This window comes from Falco naumanni, chromosome 4 (assembly GCF_017639655.2).
Source record: "Falco naumanni isolate bFalNau1 chromosome 4, bFalNau1.pat, whole genome shotgun sequence".
Lineage (NCBI taxonomy): Eukaryota > Metazoa > Chordata > Aves > Falconiformes > Falconidae > Falco > Falco naumanni.
The window spans coordinates 78885862-78912100 of record NC_054057.1 but is presented as its reverse complement, the minus strand read 5'-3'; the positions used below and the strand labels follow the sequence as shown (position 1 = coordinate 78912100).

Genomic DNA, 26239 nt, shown 5'->3' with positions numbered 1-26239 from the left:
CCTTGTGCCCTGGGGACCGAGGTCCCCTCAGCACCCGGGGGGCCCACACCCCTCTGCACCCGGGGGCTGGGGTGCCCTGGCTGCCCTCATAGCTGCGGGACTGGGAGCCCTCGTTGCCCTCACGTCCCGGGGACCTCGGTCCCCTCAGGGTGCAGGGGTGCCCCGGACCCTCTCGCTGGTCAGGCTGGGATCCCCTGGCTGCCCTCAGGCGCAGGGGGGCCGGGTCCCCCTCAAGGCGGAAGGGCCGGGACCCTGTCGGCTGTCACCGACCCTGACAGCGCGGGGGCTCAGGCTCAGGAGGCAGCCCCCGCGCCCCTCACGCCCCGGGCCGGGCCGCTCTCCCACGGCCGCCACGAGAGCAGCCCGCGGCCCCGCGGGCCTAGCGGCCGGGGACCCCCCTCCCGCAGGCGGGGAAGCCCGGCCCGGGGCTGCCGCAGGCGGAGCGCCCCGCCCCCGCCCTCCCGGCGTGCCCCGCGGAGGGGGCGGGCGGCCCATGTCCGCGATCCCGGCATGCCGCGCGGCCGGGCAGCAGCCGGAGCAGCCGCGGCGGCCGCGTCCCCTCCCTCCGGTGTGAGACAGCAGCCGCCCGCGGAGCGCAAGTGAGGAGCCGCCGCCCGCGCCTCTCCGCCCCGCTTCCTTCTCTTCCTCCGCCCCTGCCCCGCGCCGCTGCCCGGCCGGCCATGCCGTCTCGGGCAAGGTAATGAGCCGCAGAGCCCCGGGGTCTCGGCTGAGCGGCACCGGCAGCAGGCAGCACTACCACCCGCGGGGCTGGAATGACTGGCAACCCAGGTGGGCAGGGCTGGGGCGGGGGGCGCGGCCGCGCGGGGGCCGGGGCAGCGGGGCACGGCGGCGGGCGGCTCGGCCCGGCCCCGCCGCCGGGCCTGGGGGAGCGGGGCGGTGCGGGCCGCGGCGGCTCGGAGCGGCGGCGGAGCCACTTCCTGGCCGCCGGGCCTAGCGCGGGGCGGGTGGCGGCGGGCCGGCCGCCGGGCCTAGGCGGCGGGGAGGGGGCCGGCCGCGGCCGTGCTCCGGCGGGAGCCGGGCCGGGGCGCGCAGGGCGTTTCCGGATCCGCGTCCGCCGGAGGCGGGATGGGGACGGGTCTGTCAGCGCCTGGGGCTCGGTGGGACGCCGCTGCGAGCTCCGAGCGGGCGGGCGGGAGCGCGGCGGCCTGCCCCCGCACCCCTCGGCGGCCCCCCCGGCGGCCTGTAACGTACCTGCCGGTGCCCGGTGTGTGTCAGCGGGCGGGGGACGCTTCACCGGAGAGCTGAAGCGCTGGGGGCCTGCAGCGGGCCGGGGGGACCGGGGGGGGGGGGGGGGGGAGCGACACGGACTCGGACCCTGTGTTTTTCCAGCCTGGGTGTCAGCTGGCAGGTGATCGAAGCACGGAGGCTGCAGGAGCACTTGTAGTCCTCTGAGGGTTAGTGAAACAGTAAAGGATTATTTATTATTTTTGTTTATCTGGGGGAAGTACTTGAGCTCTGAGTAGGCTGGGGTGAGGGCTTATACAACGTGGTGGGTTTTAAGGTGTGTTTACACCCGGTACTTCATCATAAGTGACATTTAAAGTCTGTTGATTTCTTTAGTCAAGTATGGGGAGTGTATTTCAGGTCTTGATTGCTTCTGATGTATCTGATGCCAATGTGTTCGCTCTAATGCGCAGCTGTGCTACTTCAAGAGTCAAAATTTTCATGTAGAAATTGTAAATAAATTTGGTGTTTCTTAATATCTTTTTTAATGTGGAAGATTTGGGGCTTTTTTAGTGTTTTTGAAAGTTTAACACAACATGGGATCCTGCTTTTAAACTTTTTAGCAGCAAAGAACAGTGACACACGTGCTTGGGAGCATACTTACGGACAACGGTCCAGGTCACATACAGTTTGGACTAGGAAAATTGGGTGGATCTGAAGATCTCTCTTGGCAAACACAGGTGTAACTTCAGTATTTATTGTGAAGGTAGCTTTCCTTTTGCTTGAACAGCTAGCAGCACAGCCTCTAGGCCTAATGCTAGAGGCTATTCAATTCTTAGTGGTCTGTGGGACATGGTTATTTAAGTTCTAATTTCTTCTGTTATTGAACTGCGTGGTCAAATAACTTGCTATTTTTTCCTTACTTAAAAACTTGCAAACCTTACTGGTGACATTGTCTTATAGCACCTGGGGGTTTTGGGTGAATTAAGAAGTCTGGTTTCTCTCTTGCTCCTTAGCTACTACCTTGCTTCAGATTTCTGGACTGCAGTCTGGAATTCTGGACCCTAACTTTTGACCTTCCCACCTGGAACGAATTGGATGTGTCTTTGCAGTGGATGGCTTCTATAAATGCTTTGTGGTTGGATATATTTTGTTACAAGTTCTATTTTTTAGCCTAAAAAGTACATTGTACAGGGGCTAGGAAGCTGACTTCTTCCACTATAGCATTGCCTGCAATAGGTTCAGTTGTGTTAGGCATGAAAGTAAGAGTGTAGCTGCTAGAAATGCTTTGCCTGCTGATAAGGCTGGTTTAAGAAGTTGGACTGTCACCTCAGTGCCTGACTCTGGTCAGTTCCCTGTGCTGCAGTTTGCTTCCTTAGCTCTCAAGCACAGCTGCTGTAAACTGGGCTGCTCAAATCATTATCCCAAAAGCCACAGCAGAAACAAAAATCTGAAAGCACTAGAGAAAGTGTGGCAGACCAGGGGAGCTTCATAGTGCGGATAGGGCCTCGTTCTGTTTCCATCACACCAGGTGATTAGAGCCCCTGCTAAGAAATGGGTAACATCTCGCTGATCCTGTCGCTTGCAAGAATCTAACTTTATTCTTTCCTTTAAATATTATTGTGTTCAATCTGGTGAGAGAGCCCAGCAATCAAAAATGTTCACACAGTCCCAAACAGGAGAGCCTGTATTTCTCTATATGTTATGCTCATGTTTTTTAAAATCTGAGAAAGATAGCTTTGGTGATATGGAACCTGTGAGTCTATCAGTCTTTGTTGTATTGGCGTTAACTAATTTTTAGAAGTGATTCACATGCATGGTTGAAAGGAGATATGTTATATAAAACTTGCAACGAGTGTTTCTTTTTCATAGATTGTTTCGGTTATGCTCTTCGAAAAAGCCCCCAACACAAAATATACCCGTGTATTCTTTCCTTCCCCTTTCTTTTCTGTTGACTGTTAGTTTCGTTTAGCTTAGGTGATGTTGCTGGTAAATGCTTTTTTGCAGGGCGTGGAAGAGGGAGTGCATCACCAAAGTAATGAAAGCTGTAGTCATTGTAGTTGTTTCAAGTTCCTAAGGGGGGGGGAAGGAACTGCTAATACATGGGTGTATTATCAGATGGATAGTGTTTTCAAATGCCCATTTTTGTGTGTGTAAAAATGACTAGATTGGTTCTTACTACTAGGTCCAAATTCCTCTGAAGTTCTAGTAATGCTAATCAGCATTGGGATCTGGGATGAAAACTTTGTGAAACTGGAAGTTGGAGACCACATCCTTCTTTAAGGGAGAGTAGTTCTAAATTTTTTTTTTCTGTACCTGCATGAACACAGTCATATCTGTCAGATGCACGTGAACTGGTTTTCCTGCAGTGTGTGTGCATTGATAGAGCTGTGTATTGCAGAGTAAGTTGTCCTGATATATATGGGCATATTAGGTTGTGCACCAGACTTAAATGAATAGTAACACAAAAACTTTTTAGATAAATGTTGTATATCTGTGACAGAAAACAGTGAGGGGTTTTTTGAAAAGGCTATGTAAGATCTTGTTCCCCCTTCTAATCTTCCCAGTTTTCTAGACCTTTACTTCTTTTTTTCTTTCCTTTTTGTTTGACAGATCTCACTGCGTATACCCTTATATGACTTCTGGGGGAAAAAAATAAAATCATGTCAGTGTGCAGGTCTTGTGTATGAGCAGAATTAATTTGGTAGAGTACCAAAGGTTAATTATATACTGAAACAAGCAATACCTTCCTTTGGTACAAAATGGTCTGAGTGGCAAAGCAAGTTTCATGTCCTTATGATGGTACGAAGCAGGAGCGTGAGTGCAGGGTAGCAGGCTAGCAAGTACAGGGTGCACCATGGCTTGCTTATTCTTAGGTGGAAAGGAGGAAAGGAAGATAAGATTTTAATTAATGGGACATCTCTGTCTCTCCTGTCATAAATATAGGTTAGCAGGGGAGTACAGGGAAGAGTGAAAAAGAAAGTCTTTTGCATCTGAGAGAAGTTCCAGAAGTCTTCCTAGGTTTAGTACTGAAATTTGTTCTTGAAAATGAAGTGTATCCTTCTCATCATGCAATGTAAGTCAGTGTTACAAATTATTAATTTCTTTTAGCGTGGTGCTGCCAAACCAAGTTGCTGCCTAGGTCTCTGTGTGTCTAGACAGGATGAGACAAGACAGTAGAATATGGCTTTCCTTCCAGGTAGCCTATAACTTAGGCAGGAGAACAGTATTGGCTAGCACTTTATAACTGAGGACAAGTGCTCTGTATTTGATTCAAGATTGAATGGGAGGTATTGGCAGGGAGCAAAGAAGCTCATCAGAGCAAATAGGCTAAGAAAGTGATGAGAGTAGTGCTTTTTATGTGGCTGTAAAGAGCAGAGATGTGCCTTCTACAAAAGGCAAGAACTAGTTATTGTGGATGTTGTCTGTTCATAATGCTCGATTAACACATTGAGTGACAAGCAGGGTGATAATAGGGGATGCTCTGTAGAACGAAGCTGAAACAGAGGCTGTTTCTTCTGTGTTTGCGTGTACAAGTTAAACAGAACGTGTTTCTTAGAAATAGGCTGAAATCTTGGTTTGGACAGGTCTGTAACTGAGAGACCTGAAAGCTGACAACATAAAGATGTTTGAGGATGTTGCTGAAATTACCAGAGAATGGGTGTAGAGTTGTGTATGATGGAAGTTGGTAAGGCTTTTCCATCCCTTCAGGGATAGTTGCGAGAGAGTAGAGGGCAAAAGGTGAGATAAAGTGTGCATAGGGAGAGAGAAAGAAATAGTCAGTGATATTGATGGCTGCTTAGAGATCTAGATGTAGTATCAGTTGTGAGGTGCCATTGTGAAGAGATCAGTGGAAACCTTGGGAAGAGATTCAGTGGGCTGAGGGAGATGAACAGGAATGTGTTCAGTTCTGAACTGACAACAAGTAATTCTCGATCTCCTTTCACATCTGAGTGTGTTGAATATGCTGATAAGGTTGGGAAGGTATGAGATCAAAGGGCTTTTTTGGTGGTGATTTTTTTTTTTTTTTGGTAAAATGGGGGAGCCTAAGTTTGTAATGTGAAAGCCTTTGTTTTTAATGTGAAGACAGAGGAGAATGAGGTGTGGGAAAGATGAAAGAAGGTGAAAGTGTGTCAGTGGGAAGCAAAAGGAACTTGGAGAGCAGATAGTCTTCCGTACAAGTATAGCCATGCTAGATCAGACCAGTAATTAGCTAGCATAATATCCTGTATCCAAAAATGGCTATCAGAAGATGCCTATGGAAAAATAAGAACAGGATGTATGTATGTGATACGTTACCCTGATGTTCCCTCCTAATGTCCGTCACAGGACAGAAGGAAATTGGTGAGCTGCCGTGTTAAGAAGGGAGTGATGCAGAATCGAGCGGTGATCTGAAAAGGTACTGTGACTGCAGGTAGTTGTCGAGCAGTGGATATGACAGAATTGCAGTAGGAAAATAGACAGCTGTTATTTCACTAGTAGAAAACATGGCAACTTACACCCTTGTTACGCGCTCTCAGCGCAGAAGTAGAAGCAGAAGGTGGCTTTGGGGTGGGCTCAGCCAGGCTTGGGCTTGGCAAGATGGACTAAGTGATGATAAAAGAGCATGGCAAAGGTGGCTGTCATCACTCTGCATGCCAGTGGAAGGAAGGTTGGAAACTTGACAGGAAGGTGTTGATTTGAGTGGATACAGTGGCTCTAAGTTTTAAATATTTTATTGGTAAAGATTTTAAGTAATGAAGAATTTATCTGCATTATAGCAAATAAACTTGACAAATGGAACAAATAAGCAAGTAAAATTGACTGACTTGCATGATAATACAACTCGTACAGTAGAGCTGTCTTGGGATAAATGTAGAACCTGTACTTGGAAATAAATAGAATAATTAAATGATTATTTTTTTTGTCTCAAAATAATATCCATATGGCATATATGTGTGCTACAGATAATGAATAGAACACACCAGCTTGTTTGTAACAAGTTTCTTGGACAAAAATTCTTAAGGCTTCCATATAACTAAAGAAGTGTGATTTTTTTGATTGACCTATTTTTCTTTTTCTAGATAACTTTTTTTTTAAAGCCAGCTGTTCTCAGCCATACAAATTGGCTAGTCAAATCATGCTGATACTTTTGATGGAATGAGATACACATTTATTTTTGGGAATTATTTCCTTCTATATGGCCCTGGGGGGGGGGCGGGAAAAATCAGTAGCGCTTTTTGTTTAGAAAGAACTAGTGGCCATTTCTGCTTATTTAGGTGGGTAACTATTTTCTTTTTCTGATGGGTAAAGGCAGGTTAAACATCACCCTGCAGAAACCTGAATGTAATCTTTTCTGTGTAAATGATATTGCTAAAACAGTGTATGCAGGAAATTGGTGTTGGTGGTAATCAGGTATTCTTCCACCCAGAACCAGGCACAGGTGAAAATTGTCATGTGAGCTCTTGAAGTACTGTGCTTAGTCTCCATCAGTGAGTTTTTTGGGTGAAAATAAGAGTAGTGTCTCAAAATGAGAAATAAGCTTTTAAAGCTACAGTATAATGTGATCATCATCAAGTTCATCCTTGCAGTTTCCCATTCCAACTTTGTCTAACACCGCATTTGCTTTTGTACTTCTGCTTATATGTTGCTAACGTTGTACACTGATTTTATTAGCATACAATGTTTGTTCAGGTCTGTGGCAATGTCAGTGTGTATAACTGGTAAAATTGTTGTGACATAGGCTTTTTTTGAAAGATGATGTTAAGCATTGTCTGTCATGTAACCTACTGTCTGCTTGGCACAATGTAATTAAAGTGGAAATACTGCCGTGTGAACAGGAAAAGTGTGCTCCTGAAATGCAGGTGTGAGTTGAGGTAGCTGGGAGTAGTTCTTACCGTCACCTGGTGGAACGGCTGCAGTGTACCTCCAAGGGCTGAAGGCAGGCAGAGAAAGTAATTATTTGTAAGACTTTGGCAAGTACCTGCTCATAGAGTGGCTGCGTTTTGAGTTCTAAGTGGTCGTCTTTCAAAACCACAAACGTGTTACTGGCATGAAAAACGGTATTTTTCAGAAACAGATTTGAAAATTGTATGTCTCTTCCTGTGCACACAGGCTGTGCTTCACTGTGAGTTTGCACCGCGGCGTCCTGTGTCACCCAGGCGTCTGGGTTCTGGGTAAGGGAGCACAGGTCACGGGTGCTGGGGTCCTATCCCTGGGGTCCTGACGAGCCTACACCACAAACTCCCAGAGTGCCTGTGCAGGAGCAACAGTACAAGTCTTAAATTCCCTTCCTGCCTGAGAAACAGTGCGTGTTGAACAGCTAGAAATGTACAGGCCCATGAGATGACGGGCTCTGCTTTTGGTGTAAGTCTTACTCTAAGCTTAATTCAGTTCAAAATCCTTTAAAGCAATGTGGGCCATAGCAGCCCATTGGGCCACAGAACCTAGTTCTCTGGAAACAGTATCTTTTCTATGAAGCATTGTTTTCTCTGCTTCCTAAAGAAAGCTTAGAAACCGCTAGATATCCAAGCTACACGCTTACTGTAGTGGGAACAATGTTTTCAGTGGGATCTATTGTCTCTTACATTGATACATTGGAGAACAGTTACATATTTTAACAAAATTGTGCTCACCTTCTAGTTGGGTGATAAAGTGTGAACAGATCAGCTTGCAGAAAGCCATTCCCAAAGACAGAATGAAAATGAAGTGAGTCTGTGGTTTTTCCCAGGGAGACAATAGGCTTATGTATTTTACCACAATGGAAAATTTTACAGATTGTTCAAAGGCTGTGCTGTGGGAAGTGAGGTTAGCTGAGAACACGTGTAGTTCTTCAGTTGATTGGGATACACATACAATTTTTTAGACTGTTCCATTTAATCAGCTTGCCTTCAGACTTAAGAATTTCAGACTTAATGCTTGACAATTGGAGATGATACAGGCTGCAGCACATCGCCTTAAAAAAAGCAATGCTCTTTGGGGAGGTACACTACTGAGAACCTACCAGTACTTACAGTAACCAACTGAAAACTTGTCTGTTTCATTGGAAGGCTAAAATAATTTGAATCCTCCATAATAAACTCTGCTGTTCCTCGAAGTGAGCTGGAAGTTTCCTGAGGTTTTAGGACAGGGAGAAAATCTGGGGGCTCTGTGGCAGACTGGAAAATTTGCACATGGTGTATGCACATTTACAGTTTATACCATTTGGAGGTGCAGTGCAGAACTTTGTTGTTGTTCAGCATAATTTAGGTGAATGATGAAGGTCCAACTGTATTTTTGCAGTCTTAGTTGACTGTCACGAGCAAAGACTTTTACTTACTAAGGCTTTGCCTCTTGAGTACCACAGCCTGTTTTATGAAATAGTCCAAGCAAGTGCTCGGCAAAAAAGTAGATGTGATGCCACAGTGAACACTGAATGAGGAAAAGTCTTCCTGTGTATATCTGAAGATGAATTTGCTTGTAGTAGAGCGAAAGGGAATAATATTTGCCAAACAAACGTACTGTCAACTTTGCACTGTGAGAACAGGGCAAACGCACAATTTTCTTCATTTGAACCCTGTTCCAAATTGGTGGTGTATTGTCTTTTAACAGTCTCAAGTGAATAAAGTCTATGTGTGTGTGTGTCTTTAATTCCAGTGGTTTTTGCAAATATCAGCCCTCATGGTATTACTCCTCCAATTGTATGGAGGACGGGCTGTGTTTGAAAATAGCAAGCCTTCAGGACAGCTCAAGTAACAACTGCTTTTCAAAAATTGTAGCTGTGTTTTTCCCTTTTGGCCTTAAGATGTATTCAACTCCTTTTCTATGAATGTGTCTACCAGTTTTAATCATAGTGTTCTCTTGGAAAGTAAAAATTAAAGACTTTTCCAAGAACATGTGATGTTTCTCATTACACAAATTATAGTTAATTTACAGGAATGAAAAGCAACGACCTGTCCTGCTTTTTGTTAAATAATCAAGTGAACTATCCAAAGCTTAAAATAAAAATAGTAGGTCTTCTAGAGTTTGCTTGGGGAAAGCCCTCTGTAAATAATTTGAATAGTATGATTCCAGATATAATTGAACTGAACAAAATTCTATGGCGTTTTGGATGGGTGTTGTTTTACCAGTTTTAATGTAAAACCTCCAGTATTGCTCGTAAGGATGCATTTAAAATCATTGGTTGAATTTAGGTTTTGAAGTCTCATGTCCACAAGTTTCGTAAATTAAAGTTATTGTATTTTTAAAAAATGAAATCACGTAGTATGTCCAGTGAGAAATTGGCTTTATATTTTTCAGCTTTTTCTGCAAAAGTTTATGCTGGGCTGTAAATCAATTTTCTGATATGAGAGTGGTTTAAGCTTAACGCAGATTTTTTAAACTCCCTTCTTATCAGCAAACAGTTACTCTAAAGGATAACAGCTCTTAACTTACATTTCCAGGTTTTTCCATGGTAAAGCCTGTTTTCTTGTTTTGCAATTTTTGTTTTGCAGAAACTTAATATGTGATTCCTATGTTCGTTATCAGTTACATACTAGTAACACCTCCATCTAATAAGTGGTTTTACATTGCTCAATAAAGCCCATAGTGTATTGTGTAAATACTTGTGTGCATTAGTAATGACTTCCATAAATGGCAGATGCTGTATTGCCTAGCTGTGGCATATACCTATACCTAGTTGTATTTTACTTTTCCCTTCTGGGAAGTCATTTTTCCTTATGTAGGCATCTACCTGAAAAGAGACTTGAGAACATCCTGAGAAAAGGCACTGGCACACTAGAATGCATTTCCTTTGCATGTTGCGATAATAATTACGTCAATTCTAATGCCAACGTGAATTTAAGGTTTCTTTTTAAGAAGCAGGTTAGATTTACAACTTTTTTTTTGACACAGAAAAATACATTTGGGATTGTCATTTAAATATGTTGCATTTATAAGTGAATGTGAATCCCACTCCTGTTATATCCCTACATAAAAAAAAATATTTTTCTCTTTATAGAACTGACAGTGCATCAGCTGACCAGGACAATTTAAAATACTCTTCATCCAGAGATCGGGGCAGTTCTGCCTCCTATGGATTACAACCCTCAAATTCAGCTGTGGTGTCTCGACAAAGACACGATGATATCAGAGTCCACACTGACATACAGAATGAAGAAAAAGGTATACAGATTGCTGTTTCATGTGTAAATTGAGGGGACATTCAGAGGAAGGCAGGAAGTTGGAAATGGTGGAGAACTATTTTTTTGGTTTGTTTTTTTTTTTTTTTTTCCCCAAAAAGACTGTGAACTGATTCAAGTTATTGCCACAGTATCTCTGTGTTGAGAAATTTATCAGGGATCAAAGAAATGTGTGGTTGATATGAATAGTGAGAAAAATATGCAGTTGCATTAGCTGAAAAATGTGAGAGAAGACTTAATGTGTTAACAGAATAGGCACTTTTTCCTAAAGAATAGTTGTCCGGTTTACAAGTTGTAATTTCTTCCTGAATACTGTCTAGTCCTGATGGTATTGAAAATGGACTGCCTGATTAAGCAGGCTGCTAATCTGATATATTACCTATTGCAGCTTTACTGCAGTGAGCTGGAATCTTTGGGAATCATATCTATGTTTTGTCATTAATGGGAATTCTTACCTCTATGTGCCTCAATCTGATTTCATATAAATCGCATGATGTATGCTTCATACAATTTTTTCTGGTGTGTGTTTTTTGTTGTTTTTTTTTTTTTTTTAGAATAGAAATACTTTCTGTAGAAAACAGCTGAAAATTTAGTCACGTTTTTTCATCTTTATGAAAAAGAAATCTATATTCTGATTTTATATTTCTAATTGCCAGATCAAGGTATCAAATAGGAAGATTTTTTTACCTGCAGAGTCACTTTTTAGACTACATAAATCTTCAGGCAGGTCAGACTCAAAAACCCCAAAAATCTCACAGGGAGATTAGTGTGGGAGGTTTTTTTCAGGAACCTGAAAAGCATTTGCACTCACCCTACTTCTCTGCCCTGTAACTCTGCAAAAAATTGCTACATCTTAGGGGAAGTTACAGCTGGGTGTGCTGCTGCAAAGTTGGTTTTTTTAGGTACTGTTAGTAGGAGGCAGGAGCATGAAACGGGTATTTGTTTATCTGTATACCTTGAGAACCTTAAGATTTGGTTAACCTTAACAGAGGAATTGCTTAGAAAGTGAGTATATTTGTCAGTGTCTGCTAACGTGGGGAGCTTTACTGTGTTTTACACAGATTGGCATAGTAGGTTATTCTTACACTTTGAAGTGTGCTAGAATTTAAAGAACATACTGGCAGGATACTGAAATAGTAAGTTCTGGACAAATTCAGTAAGGTAGTTCCTGAGGTTGTTGGGAAAGTGCCATTTGAAAAGAAAAATGCACTTATCTCTCCCTCAAGTACTCTATCTTACAGGGCATGTCTCTGCTAGCTCAGCACTTTAACTATGCTGTTTTGTTCAGGTATGACTTGAAAAGAGATGATTAGGATATTCTGTACCATAAAATCAAATTCCAAGTCTCTCTAGTTCATTTTTATTTTTGGAGAAACATGTAAACTTACAGAATAGTTTCCTTGTTTCCTAAAATTTTTCACTTAAACTGTTGGAGTCTGCCAGCGTGGAATTTTCATTTTAAAAACATCTAGCTTTTCTGTCCTGGATAACCATGTCATAAATTCCTAGAATCCTTGAGAAGAGATTCTACAGCCCCTTCCCCTAGTTTCTGGTACTCATAATAAAAATTACTTCCAACTTGATAATTTCTAGGAGTTGTTCAGGTTTGAAAACCTCCAATGATGGGAGTTTCTGCAGTGTCCCTTAAGCAGCCTGTTTAGTGCTTTGCCACTCTCCTGATAAATAATTGTTTTCTCATATCCAGTTCAAATTTCCCTTGCTGCAGCTTATGACTGTTGACTCTTGATTCCTGTACTTCTGCTCTGTATCTGTAAGATTAGCCTGGCTCTTCTTTATTTTTATAAAACTCATCACATTAACTAGTGGAAGACTGAAATTAGATCTCTCCCCTTTATTTTCGGAACAAGACAAGGAAGTTGGAAGATAGAAGTTTTTAAAGAAGGCTCTTGGCTTTTTACTTATAGATGAGATGTTCTCCCTGTGACACTTACCTCCCTTTTGATTTGTAATTATGATGTACTCTGAGTCCTTACTGCTAAAAAGATACTGCACTATTATTTGTATGTCATGGTACCTGTATATTTATGCTAAAATTAATAACAATGACATAGCTGATCATGTTCTTATTTGATGTCAGATTTAGCATTTAAAGGGAAATTAATAGCATTTGTATATATTAGGATTTTCAAAAACTTTTCAGACCAGGAGGTAACTGGGGAGAGTTATAATGTAATATTTGCAACCTTATTGCTGAAAAACCTGATTGCCCTGCTGTTTTTTAATTAAATGACAGTGTTTCATATTATTACCAAAGATGTACCAACTATATGTCCAGTGGGAGAATATAGGTTTGTGTTTGTTTAATTTAAAATAATGTCAAATATGCTATAGTGAATACTACATGCCTTTGCAGACAACCAAAACCCCTGGGATATTTTATGTGCTAGAGGGGAAGTATGAAATAACCTTAAGAGCTCCGGTAGTATATGGTAGTATGTCTGGTTTTGCTAGTTAATATTTGTGGTCTGAAAACATGATTATCTGACATATTCAGTTAAACTAATCTTTGTTGCTTTGAATTCGTAATTATTGCTGTTAGAAGTAATTTCCTTCATAGGACAGTGTTGGTTTGTTATGACAAAATAACATTAAGGTGGCACACATGCTAGTTTATGTTTAAAAATTGAGTTTAATGTTGCAAATCCAAATATACACAAATAAAAAAATAATTTTTTACTTTAATTATAATTATCTAATTACAACTGAGACTTTGCACAGGATTTTCTGTAATGGTAGGATAGTCCCATGTGTATAGAAATGCACAAAATTCTGCTGGTAGTTCACAGCTTCTTTATGTTAAAAGCTTTGACTTCAAGATGACATTCTTTACATCTGCTAAAGTCTGGATTCACCTCGATGTTTCAACTTTTTTTTTTTTTTCTTAATCCATCCTGTAGCCTCAGGAGGCTGCATCTTTTTTACAGAAAGCTACCTTTCCTTTTCCCCAGCCTTTCTTTCACTGATGCAGGTGGAATTGTGGAAGTAACTTTTCTGAAAGAAGTCTTGCATATCTCATGTTGTTCTGGATTTAATTTTATTAGTTAATTGTTCCTTGTCTTAGACAGGGAAGGTACTTCAGAAAGCTGTGTGCACAACTGCCTCAAAAGTGAGCTATGATACATTGAATGAAATATTGGGCAGGCTCGAGAACTTGCCCCTCAAAGTGGTGGCAGACTAGAGAGATCTTTGGTTTCAACATTTGTGTATGTAAATTCTTGTGAGTCTAGGAGTAAAAGTAATTGCATTACACAAATTGACAGTTTTACCTCGATTTTCTATTGTTACCAGAGATGTGCCAAGTGTATCTTGAGTGGGAGTATGTAGGATTGAGTTTAATTTAAGATAACGTTAGTATTAGTGGATGAAAATATTGACTGTTGTGTATTTAGGGAGAGGTGTTCAATCTGTACATATAAATAACCTGTGGCTTTTGAAAAGTTTTCTTCGGGTTTTTTTTTTTTTTTCCGTTTTACTGAGCCTATGTGGTGGCCTTTGTAACAAAAACAGTGTGGAAATTTGATGTGCGTAATCAAGAAGCAAGGAAGTGAATGTATCTAATCATGTGTACTAGCAGTTTGACATGAAGGGCCTTGTAAAATACAGGGTCAAAAGTAATAATAAGAAACCCCCAAATGCTACAAAATCGATGTTTTTGCCCCAAAATGGCCGTGAACAAAGTCAATGCAATAGAGGGATTTTCATATGCTTCAAAAAAAGACTGATTAGGTTCTGAATATGTGACCTGGAAACTTGCAGGGCATAACAAAACATTTTTTCATGTGAAGAAAGGAAGCTAAAGAAGGTGGTAGAGGATAGGGCTGCTAACTTGCATATGAATAGAATAACTCGTAACATACTACCCTACTAAATATATGGTCTGATAGCCCATTTTAATCTCATGTTGGTTTTTCCACAGGTGGATACAGTGTCAATGGAGGATCTGGGGAAAATACTTATGGTCGGAAGTCGTTGGGGCAAGAGCTGAGAGTTAACAATGTGACCAATCCTGATTTTACAAGTGTTCCGCATGGGAATCGTGCTTTAGCCACAAAAGACATGAGGAAATCACAGGGTAAGGATACCGCAGACTTACAGGAAAAGAAGATGTCTTCTAGCAATCTCTCTTGTGTTCAGAATATGAAAAGAAGTTCACTATGATTAGGCAATCTATACAGATATGATATTTTTTTGTGATATATGATTAGATGATGCTGATGGAAACTCTCATCTTGTATTTACTGTTCCCTGTGTTGAGCATTCCTCCATAGGTTAGGCACATCTCTTGACTGTATGGCTTATGCTGTCAATCTTTCAGTTTCCCTTAAATAAGTTTTAAACCCTTATTCAGGGTAACCAGATTTGGCTAAGAGTTCGAGGGCTCCAAGGAGGAGAATTTGCTCTTTGGTTTGTTGAAAAGTTGTTTATTAATGAGTCCTAGTGTGAGAAAACCCGTGACAATGAGCTCAGCCGTTACCTGTTCTCACTGGCCTGCAGGTCAACCAGTCATCACATCAAACCAGCTGGTTAGTCAGTAGTAGATGCATACTCCTGAACCAGCAACAATTCATGCTCCCTCTTGCTCAGCTGAGGATTAGAAGCCAGGAGGGAACCAGAGGCATCATAAGAATGTGGGCAGGGTCTTGGGAGATGCAAGGAGAGGGAATCTGGAGTTGCAGGAGGGTGCAAGAATGCTGGACTTGTGCTTTTGCTATTTGGGTTTAAATCATAGTTAAAAAAAAATATTCCAGGGACTTTTGAATGAAAATAGAAACTTTGTTAGGACTGAGCACTGTTGTTTATTGCATCACTTAGTTTAAGTGGTAGTGGAGCCACTGACAAAAACTGTGACTGCTTTATACCAGCCACATCATAAACATATGAGGACACGGTGTTTCTCCTCAGGAATTTCTATTTCAGAGGTGACAAAAGGTGAAAAAAGAATGTTGTGTGCTTTGTGGGTGGAAGGATTGAGGTGCAAGTGATGACATGAGTGTTGCGGAAGTCTGATCTTTGGTATGGGTTAATTTCAAGACTTTATAATACCATTCTGGTGTCTTGATCTTTTAGTGTCTTAAATTATGTCTGTGGAGGAAACAGAATTGTCTAATTGAGAGCTCTGTGTAAATGATACTTTCGATAGTGGGCTAGTGCGTGAATTTACTGTTAGTACTGGCAGAAAATTAAAACTGGCCTCCTACGTATGTGAGTACCTCTTTAATCCTTAAAATGTTAAGAACTATAATTTTGGATGACTGAAGGCCCTGCCTGTGACTTGTATTCTGTCCTCTAGATGTCAGATTTCAAGAGTTTCTCCTTTTTAATTAGGCTGTCTTGTAATTGTTTGTAGGTTTCAGCAAGTCATTTTGATTTTTCATGTCTTGTTCAAAATACAGTGAGATCATGTTGCAACAGGATCTTATTTTCTTTTTTTATATTTTCTTGTTTGTTTATGTGTACATGAAGCAATTTTTACAGTAGCTGTCTTCTGTGAGTTAGCATGTGGCTGAGACCTCATGGATTTTTCACGACGTGGAAGTCATACTGGTGTTCATTAACTAGTGATTTGATTAGTATAGCTTCAGTCATGCTCTTGATTAGTTTATCATTCTTTTATTTATCTTTAGGTTATGATTATGGCTCAACAGACAGCTCACACTCTTAGGGACTAATACCAACGTTCATCAGATCTCTACTAAAAGCAACTTTTGTTTTTATTAATTTTTGAACAGTATGTCTTGTTCTGGCAGCAGTTAAATGTGTGTCTCGTAGCAGTAACCTTGATGGTGTTAGTTTTATTTATACAGTTCTGGGTTTAAGATGTTTTTGTATGTAGCACAGTGCAACTGTATTTCAAAATAAATTACAGTTTTCCACAAAGAGATTACAAAGAAAAAGATAAATGCAGAGAAGATAACACTAATAAGTTGCAAGTTGTGGATTTTAAGTAATTCAAGGCTTATAGTTACTGCTGACTTTTCATCTAACACTGAAGAGTCAACCAGCATTTTTAGGGACAGGAGGGGGAACTTTTTTAGGGACCTTACAAAGACCTAGAATATCTTTATAAAAAGTTATTTACAAAAAATATTTTTCAGTATTTCCAAACCACTGCATCCTGGTTTGCCCTTCAAGAGCAGTTTCTAGTGACCTTACTCAGCTGTGCTGGTGTAGCCTCCCATTCGCTCGCTGAGTGGCAGAGGTCAGTACAAAGTGGGAGTGACAGAAATGTGTGCTGTGTGTCTCTGGTCCAGGTTAGTGCTGGTAGAGTACGACCCTAGGAATATTGTAGAACAGTTTTCTTTCTCATGAGGCACATCTGTTGTCTTGGAAAGGACTGTGGTATGGGGTGGCCAATGCATTTAATTATTCAACAACCTATTCAAATTGCTGTTTTGAGAGGCTTCATATGTAGATGGTCTAATAGTGAAAAAAGCATGTGTAAATTTGGTTCAGCTTAAGTTTTCAAGATACATTCAGTAATGTAGAAAACTACTTCCCTAGCAGAAGAGTTTTTACGTGGAATCATTGATGGATTGCAGTTGCGCTTTTATTTTGTGTACTGTGGTCTGTGCTAGTTTCCATTGTAACCCAGCTTTAAAAGAACTTTCATTCTTGTTTGCATATGTTTTGTATCTGAACTGTCAAAAAAAATTTCCTTTTTTCCTTGGTCTGGTGACCTACTACTGTCCAGGTTTTAAAGAAAATGGTAGTAGGCGTGGCACACCCGTGGGCAGGCTGCATTCTTCCTGGTAGTCCTTTTCTTTTTTTCTCCAGGGTTGATATATTTTTGGGGTCAGTAACTGCACTAGGTCCATCTTTCTCAAGTTTGGCAGTGTATTAACTGTTGGCAGGTAAGCCTTGGACTACAGTTGCTAGCTCAGCTGTGGGCAGAAATACAAGGAGATCTTCAGATGCAAGCAATCATCTAGCAGGGATTGTCACTATTAGTCTGGTACCATCACTCAGGAAGACTTCAGATACTTCTTCAAAAGGTGTCTTTGCTATTCATGATTTCTTGTATGTTTCCCACCAGACATCTGGCTTTTTGTCCACTACTGAAGACTCTGGTTTCTAGATAAAGCAAGGGGCAAGAATCTTAGTTCTTCCTAAATGGATATGTATGCCTTAGTCTTCTGTAAAATCAGTGACATCTTAAAACAGGTGCTTTTCATGCTTTTCAGATAACATCTCGACATGTCTTGTGTAGTTGTGCTAGCTAGGAACAAAATGTAGATTTGATCCTTCAGACTCTTACTGCTATTAGTTGTGCTAGCTAGGAACAAGATGTAGATTCGATCCTTCAGACTCTTACTGCTATTTTAATGTTTGCTAAGCCTGCCTAATCCTTCAGAATGTCAGGTGTCTTCAAAATGAGTTGCTTAAACTGGTGCCTGGCAAGAAACAGATCATCAAAGCCTATTTTATTCATACTCTTTTAAAATGTAAAAAATAAAGACATGAAAATAAGGTTGAGAACTTTCTTCATGATTTTAATACAGAAGACATGCTGTCCTGTAGATGATGATCTATAAGACTTACTGGCCTGTGGGTCGGTTCATAGGATTTTGTAATATACAAGTACACAAAGGTTTCTCTATTTCTTAAATTTCTTCATTACAAGTTACTACAAATTACCACTAGTAAAGCAAGTATATACTTAGGATTGTTTACTTACATGCACACCTATATATATACACCGTTCAAAGTATTACTGGTACAGCACTCATCAGACCTCCTAGGAGTGGTGCCAGTTGGTGACAGAAAAACTTCAACGATGATCTGCATCACGGAACCTGGAGTCAGTCGGGTGTTCCCAGCACGGGTCCAGTCTGTCCAGGAGATCTTGCATAGTGAAGTCTTTGCAGGGGGAGCTCTTGGGGAGAAGCTTCATTTTGGGTGGAAAGCGAGTTATTGTTAAGACCTAAGGGCTCTTAGGATGCAACCCCTTGGAGCCACCAGCAGCTCTTACTAACTACTGTTTTTCACCTGGAACAGGCAACAGATGGTGCTGTTTTCTATTTTCTCAGACCAATGTTTGTGTTCCCAGTCTCTCTTTCCAGCTGGAGCAGCCAGTAGCTGTTGCAGAATCCTGCCTTCCGAGGATGTTTTCCACCATTACAGTCTATTTCTCTCCTTTCTAGACAATAAGGTTGTTGCTGCATTTTCTTGGGTTTGTGCTTATCAAGGGTATCTCAGGATGTCTCAGGTTCTTAGGTGCCCAGCTGCCCTTCAAGGATGCTCCAGGTTCCAAGGCTGCAGTTCCCATCATTTGTCAGTATTTTTCCATTATAACCAGGCTGCCTTTATGGTTGCTTCCATCAGATGACTGATGTGTAACATACTGGAGAAAAAAGCTGCCTTTAGTTGTCTTGGGTGTTCTTATAAGAGGCTTGGTGACTAAAAAAAACTCATCATGTTCCATGAAACCTCTAATTTTAATCACTGTGAAACATCTAATGTTAAACTTCTCAAAAGAAACTTTGTTTCTTTTTTGCAAATAAGGGAATTGAATTATTCATGCGAATTCATTGTAATTGGTACCTAAATCAGGTAGACAGAGTTGTGACCTTCACTGGTATCAATAGTGCTATTGGTCAACTTTAATGAAATGTTTTCTTTGGAAGATGCTAATTCTCCTGTATTATCCACTTAATTCGGTAGCCGCTGCACCTCTACACGCCTGTATACTTTTGTTCATCAATAAAGGAAGAGTCATTCTGTTCTCCATTGCAAAGCAGAACCCTGCTAGCTATCAGAGAACTGCTCATAATCTTACTTTTTCTGGCAAAATGGAGGAGAAAACCCTGTTTCTTGGTAGATGCTTGAGCTTAAATTTGGTTCTTTGCTTCAAGAAGCAGCTTGTTTATTCCACAAGGTTTTCTTTAAATGTTATTTGTTGAATTATTTTTGTTTATATATATAGTCAGAAATCTGATTTAACCTTACCACACCCCCACCTTTTTGTAGTTCCATTTATGTAGAAGAGAACCAAATCCAGGTTTTTGTGTAGAAGTAAAACAGTTCTGCTTAGTTCTGAACGAATTTTACCCAGGTGCTGGGCTGTCCAGTGGAAGAAATGAAATATTTTAGTAGCTAACTTAGATTTTAAGTTTAATTTTTCTTATAGTAGCTTTAAAACAAATCAGGATTTTTTTTTTTTTTACTTTTTTTCTCAAATTACTGTTATGACTTATTGAGTCCACAAATACACATTTCAGACTATACAGATACTATTGATCAAATGCTGTAGAGGAAAGAAATAATTGCCTTTTCTTCTTCAGAGCGATCGTTGTCTTATTCTGACGAGTCTCGACTGTCAAATCTTCTTCGGAGGATTACTCGGGAAGACGACAGAGACCGAAGACTGGCTACTGTAAAGCAATTGAAAGAATTCATCCAGCAACCAGATAATAAACTGGTTAGTAATTCTTTTCTGTAGCACTGGAGTATTTCTTGTTTTATAAAACTGTCTAAAAATCTGAGTATTGAGAAATATCTGCAAGGGATATCTTATATACAGGGACTTTCCTTCCACAACAAAGGAAAGTGTATTTCTGGATTGCCTGCCCTTTTCCCAGCATTCAGGAAACTTGTTATTGCTTGATTCCTTGGGACATATTGCCTTAAAGCAAACTATTGAAGTCATGCACTGTAGCAATAAATAAGGTATGTGTATGGGGCTTTTTGCCTCATCTTAGCAATATTCTCTGGATTCTTCAACAAGGAAGTAGAGAAAAGTAAAATGTATTGTTGTCTTGTTCAAGAACTGTTTCTGTATTTTAAACAAAATACACAGATGTTTCTACAGTCTTGTGAATAGCTCATCTTAGAGTTAACTCAGCTTTCCAGCTAAACACCTTTGTATGTGTATTCCCTTTTAGGGGAATAGAACAAAAGGATCTTTGTTTTCATTAGATCTTTGGGTTTTTTAATGGGTTGTTGAACTCTTTAGTGTCCTCAGGTGATTCTTAAGGATTTGGGGTTGGGGGGGAAGTATCCCACTGTGGGTATGCGTTTTTAATATTACTTATTTTGAAGTGCAGTATTAAGAGTATTTAATCTGACACATCTCCTTCACTGTTTTGGAGAGCTTAGGAGTTCTCCAAGTATTAAAAAAACAGGAAATGATGGTTTAATACTGTGTCGCTCACTTACACGCAGTGCTGCAACCTTTCAGTTGTGAATTATGCATTTATCCATATTTATAAGAAGTTGGTTCATTCTCTCGTTATGTATTAATTATTCAATGGTAATTGTGCTCTTTTTCCAAAAGTCATGACACTTAAATATTGAGGCTTACCTATTCTGTGGACCTAGGTATAAGCAGACCATGTGCAAGCCTAGCTAATACTTCAGCTTTCCTCTGAAACTAAATCCTTGTTTGTACAAGGGTTTGGGGAGTAAATGCTTTCCATGATTATTCCATGGCTGGTTTTTTTATTTACTTCCATTATTCTCAATGTATTTTTTCCCTAGTTTTTTTTTTTTTTGTAACTGCATTTTATTTAAGTTCATTGGCATATCAGACCCTGTTGGAACTGCCAGTCGAATATCTAACTCGGTGGTGACAAACTTTGTTAGTGATCAGAATGTTAAAAGTTTTTCACTGAGAAACTTTTCTTTAAACTTCTCCCAGCTTGCCAATGAGAACAAGACTGTATGTCAAGTGATATCCACGATGTCAAGCCTAAAACTTTTTAATGGACAGTATTTAACCTAGCAGTAGCTCCTGCAGATCTTGACAGTATTAAGTGCAGTTTAGCAGAGTTCTCTTCATTCTCAGGGTCAAAATGTGTGTTCAACAAAGTAGTAAAAGTCACTAGGCAGTGGCATTGTCATGTAATGACATAGTATTCCAGCTCCTAAGTTGTATAGATGCCTTCTCCTGTCTCTTTTGTAACATCTTGCAAACACCAGCCACATTTTTAAAATGTCCTTGTGAGTTCTGAGGAATCAAGCATGTGAACCTCTTTCTCTCCCCACTTCTACTTCCAAAAGAGTGATGTTACTCAAAACTCAACAACAAAAACTATATAATGTCCGTGGTGCTGAAGATCAATATCTTTCTGAAGAAAAGAGAACAAAGCTTTTATTAACTTGTCAAGAAGACTACTTCATCTTATACACAGTTGCAGCTAATGTAGTATTTTACAACTCAATTAACTGATGTGTTGGGTTTCTTTAGTGCATATTAGCAAAACAAGTATTTCTGGTTATGTTTACTGAGAAGCACCGGTTCATCGATAATTTTCATTCCCCAGAATAATACTCTGTTTCTCTGAGAGTCCGAATTGCCTAAGGAGAAAATACTTCAGATTCTACTATCTGATCAATTAAATATTCTGCTGATACGATTGTTTATAAGTATAGGAGACTAGGTCTTCAGTAGATGCTACTGGTGAGCTGGATGGTGAATCTTATGTTTGTGATGTAATCTTATCAGCAAGAACTAAACTTAGAACAAACAGTGATAGCAGGCTGCCAGTGTATTTTTGTGGGTAGTGTAAATAAATATGAAATATAACATGTAGGATAATATTGCAGTATTGCTTAATATAGTTCATGCTGTCTGCAGTGGCTGTGGGAAGCATAATAGTAGTCTATTGGCAAACAGAATTGGCAGTGGTGTTTTTAATGTGGGTGTAAACAGGACCTAGTTTGCAGAAGTTATCGTGCCGTTATTGTGCTTATGCTTTTATATATCCTGTATTATAGGTACTAATTAAACAACTGGATAATATCCTGACTGCCATTCATGATGTACTCAATGAAAGGTAAGCTGGAAAAGCTAAATGGTTTGAAGGTTTTAAAGAGGAAAAATAACTTCAGTTTTAAGTTTGGATTTCAGTGTAGAAATGTAATGGAGGGGGCAAAGACTGAAATAAATTCATTCACTAATTTTGCATGGGTGTGACATCGCAGTAACAAGACTGAACTGGGGGAGAATTAAGACTCTTAGGCACATCAACAGGACTGTTAGACTGTCTAAAGTACACTTCACATGGAGACAATTTGAATGCACAAGCGTGGCTTCTGTGTTGTAGGTAATATGAAGTCTGTCTCAGCTATGTTTAATCACCTGCGTGTAGTAGTACGCTGCTGTGGTTGTCTAGCTTGCAAATTGGATTAAGTTTTCTACAACCTGATTTAATTAATTTACATCCTACTAAGAGCATATGTAGAGGGAGCTTAGATGTCAATGGGATTTTTGGTGTTGAGTTCAGTGTTATTATCCAAAGTCAGTTGTATGTTAAGAATTTTTTTCCTTGGGTAGTGTGTTGCGAGTAGAACGGCTTATCTGTTGCATGCTTTTATTCAAGTTGATGTATTCCATAGAAAAAATATTTCACAGAGTTTTTCAGGTTATTTTTATTTTAGTTTCATCACTGCTGCCATTAAGTAGGAGAGAAGAAGCTTCATTCATGCATATATTTTTCTGCTTTAGGAAATATTTTAATTTGTTTGTGGTTTCTTGTGTTCTGCTGTCATGTCTGGAGATCCCACTTTTTTTTTTCCTCCCCAAAAATACAGTAGCAAACTGCTTCAAGAACTGAGACAGGAAGGAGCATGCTGTCTTGGCCTTCTTTGTGCTTCTCTGAGCTACGAGGCTGAGAAGATCTTTAAATGGATTTTTAGCAAATTCAGCTCATCCACAAAAGATGAAGTTAAACTTCTTTATTTGTGTGCAACCTACAAAGCATTAGAGACTGTAGGAGAAAAGAAAGCCTTTTCATCTTTGATGCCGGTAAGACTACAAGTTAAAACAGGATTATTAATAATTTTTTCCAGTGCAATGCTTGAATCAACTTTTTAAACTGGAATGAACAATAAGTAATGATATGTTAACATAGTAAATATAATAACTGGGAGGGAACTTTCTGATCAAAGGAATTATTTGATTCTGATTACATTGGAAAGGATTGTCAAGCCTTTGTAGGATGATACGTATTTTGAAGTGACTTTTTAGTATATATTGCAGATCCAAGAGGAAGAACCTTGTTGTGACCAAAAAGAGAGCTCAAGTGGAGTGGTACACAAAATCCAACCTGTTGATTACTTTATGCTACCCCTCCTATTTACAATTTCTAACCTGAATTGTAATTAGATGTAGGATGTATGCAGACAAATCTGGCCCTCTGGTTCAAGTTTTAGGGTCTGTATTTTTGGTGTAGAACAACTACATCCAGGTCTGTGCTCCAGTGTAATATTTACTTTACAGAGCCAAAAAACTTCAGCAGGAGAAACAGGAATTTAAAACAACTAGTTGTTCTGTGGCTGAAGAATTAAAGAATGTGGTGTCCCCAAGCCTTGAACCTGACACTCATATTTCAAACAAATGCCCACTTGAAATTATTATTTTCATGCAGTATGTGATGCTTTTTACATTTTTTTTTCTTCCTGCAGAAAGAGTATTAAGATGCTTCTGTTGTTTGAGTCAGGGTAGTTTGAAAAGTGTTCAACACTGAATAAATCTGTGTCTAATATCATAACTTTTTTGTATGTTGTTTTAATGAAGTGTTATGTCTAGTGGCTTTGCTTTACTTTTTAGCTTGTGATGACCAGCTTGCAGTCCATTCTAGAAAATGTGGATACACCAGAGTTACTGTGCAAATGTGTCAAGTGCATCCTTTTGGTGTCCCGATGCTACCCACACATTTTCAGCACCAATTTTAGGGTAAGCTTACTTTATCCTCTGTGTTTCCTTACTCACATAAATGCTGGTGCAGCAAAATGGGTAAATAACTTTTTTCAAAATCGCTTTCCAGGACACAGTGGACATATTGGTTGGGTGGCATATAGATCACACTCAGAAACCTTCATTGACGCAGCAGGTGTCTGGTAAGTTTGGCTAAAGAGTCACTAATATAGTCCACTGGGTTGCAGATGATGTGGGTTTACTTAAACTAGTCTGGTCCTACTGACATGGAGATTGACGTAAAACCAAAATGAGTTTCTGGCTATGAGTTTCTAACAAGAGACCTTGTTCCAAATTTTTAGTAAATTTGCATTTGCCATATTATGCTATATCTGGAGAAATGGGATGCTTTATTCGGGCTACATTTAAACCTAAATTGTTTCGTGTAAGTTTTAAACAATTTTTAATAATTTTATACATCTTAATATGTTCTGTGTGAAAGAATGCTTTCTCCTGTGTGCTTACAAAGAATCCTTGTGGTAAAGATACTGTACTGGCATTTAAGAAACTGGAAACTTTCGTATAGCTATAGCAGTTGTCTTGGAGTTATTCACAGCAAGTCTGTTATGTTTCCTGTGTCAGTCCTAGGTTCTGTCCTTAATGTTTAACTGCCATGGGACAGGACTGAACCTTAAAATGGATTTGTCAAAGGGACAAAAGAGGAAAATGAAATTTATATTTATTTTAAAAATAACTTATGTAAAAGCTTTCATGCAGGTGACTTTCTCTACCTTAGCAACTTTTAGCTCAGCAATATGCAACTAAAATTTAATTTTCATGTGTTACCCTGTTTCCCTGTTTTAATTGCCCTGGTATTTTTATACAGGATGGCTGCAGAGTTTGGAGCCCTTTTGGGTGGCTGATCTTACTTTTTCTACCACGCTGTTGGGTCAGTTTTTAGAAGACATGGAAGCTTACGCTGAGGTAAATGAGACTTTATGGTATATACCATGTTAACTGTTACAGATTTCTTAAAAAATCCACAGCTGTGGTTCTTATGGATGGCATTACACTTGTAGAAAATAACATTATATGGTTTTCCTGGGGAAAATGGGATCAAATTACAGAGTACAGTTATGGCACGTACAATGACAATTCCACACAAATCCTCATGAACTACTTAAACAGTATCATAACCAGGCTTTCAGCCGTTGTTGATTGACAATATAATGTTATAATGAAAACAATTAACCAAGCAGGAATGCCTTAATTTAAAAAAAAAAATGCAAATTTTTTAGAAGTAGTGACTACCGCAGGGAGAGGGATTCTTAGATTAATGGTAAATGTCTTTTTTCTTTAATGAGATTATGTTGTGCACAAAATCATGTACCAGGAACTGATAGAAAACTAAAGTATGTTAATTTAACATATTTTATTTTGTCTTTGTAACCTTTGCTTAGTTAACAGAGCATAGAGTTTATCTGGCGGTGTCAATAAAGGAAGTTTTGGGTTTTTTGGCAGGGGGAGTGTTGTCTTAAGGTATATGTGCTCATATGTATATATGCTTATAAGTAGATTATGCTATATTATGTATGTTAACATGCAGATCCTATAGATGAAATCGTATTTCCAGCATAGTCTGTTTCCCTCAAAGCAGAAGAAATTGATTTTATTAGTGTACCTATATATACACCAAGGTACAGCTTTAAGAGTTAGGATTCATAGACCTCTTTGGCAGCGTCAAGCCCACAGAAACCTGCACTACTGCGACTGTAGGCGCACGGCTGAAAGTGATTAGTCAGTGCAGTAAATTGCTGCTTATCAGCTTGGCTGCTGAACTGGACAACATGTGTATTCTTAGTCACGGAAGAGTTTTAAGACAACGTTGTGTTAACTTAAACCATGGAGGAGGTGGTTCCAGCTAGTGTGTGTTTTATCTCGCAGTGGGGTAGACCAAGGCTATATCTATAGTAATGAGATCAACACTTCTGGGAATGTTCCCAGGCACTGATGCCAGCTGGCATGAAGTACCCTGCTAGTAAACTCAGGATCTCCAGATCAAGGTAGCTGCATGTAAACAGTGTGATGGGAATAGCCACTCGAACATCCTGACTCAATTTGTGGATGGGAATTGTTTGGGAGAGTGGTAAAAGTTTGCAGACAGCTGTTGTGACAGCAGCAATATGGATGATCCTGTTCCAGGGGCCGGGAACATTATAAACTTCTGTTTTAATTTACAAGATACAGTCTGCATACACTG

The 26239-nt window shown here is 40.0% G+C and overlaps 1 protein-coding gene across 3 annotated transcripts in view; it reads left to right on the top strand.

The window, feature by feature from the left end:
- Positions 1–510: 510 nt before the first annotated feature.
- The window catches only part of SMG1 (SMG1 nonsense mediated mRNA decay associated PI3K related kinase), a 67351-nt gene continuing 41622 nt past the window's right edge, over positions 511–26239 (top strand). For 2 of the 3 annotated variants that reach the window (XM_040592252.1, XM_040592250.1), the window contains exons 1-9: positions 511–789; positions 10142–10305; positions 14260–14415; positions 19625–19761; positions 22059–22117; positions 22875–23088; positions 23893–24018; positions 24110–24182; positions 24866–24963. In XM_040592252.1, coding sequence (XP_040448186.1) covers positions 701–789; positions 10142–10305; positions 14260–14415; positions 19625–19761; positions 22059–22117; positions 22875–23088; positions 23893–24018; positions 24110–24182; positions 24866–24963 — 1116 coding nt within the window. In that variant the 5' untranslated portion in view covers positions 511–700. The remainder of the gene's footprint in view (positions 790–10141; positions 10306–14259; positions 14416–19624; positions 19762–22058; positions 22118–22874; positions 23089–23892; positions 24019–24109; positions 24183–24865; positions 24964–26239) is intronic. The other variant, XM_040592251.1, reaches the window with a different exon arrangement.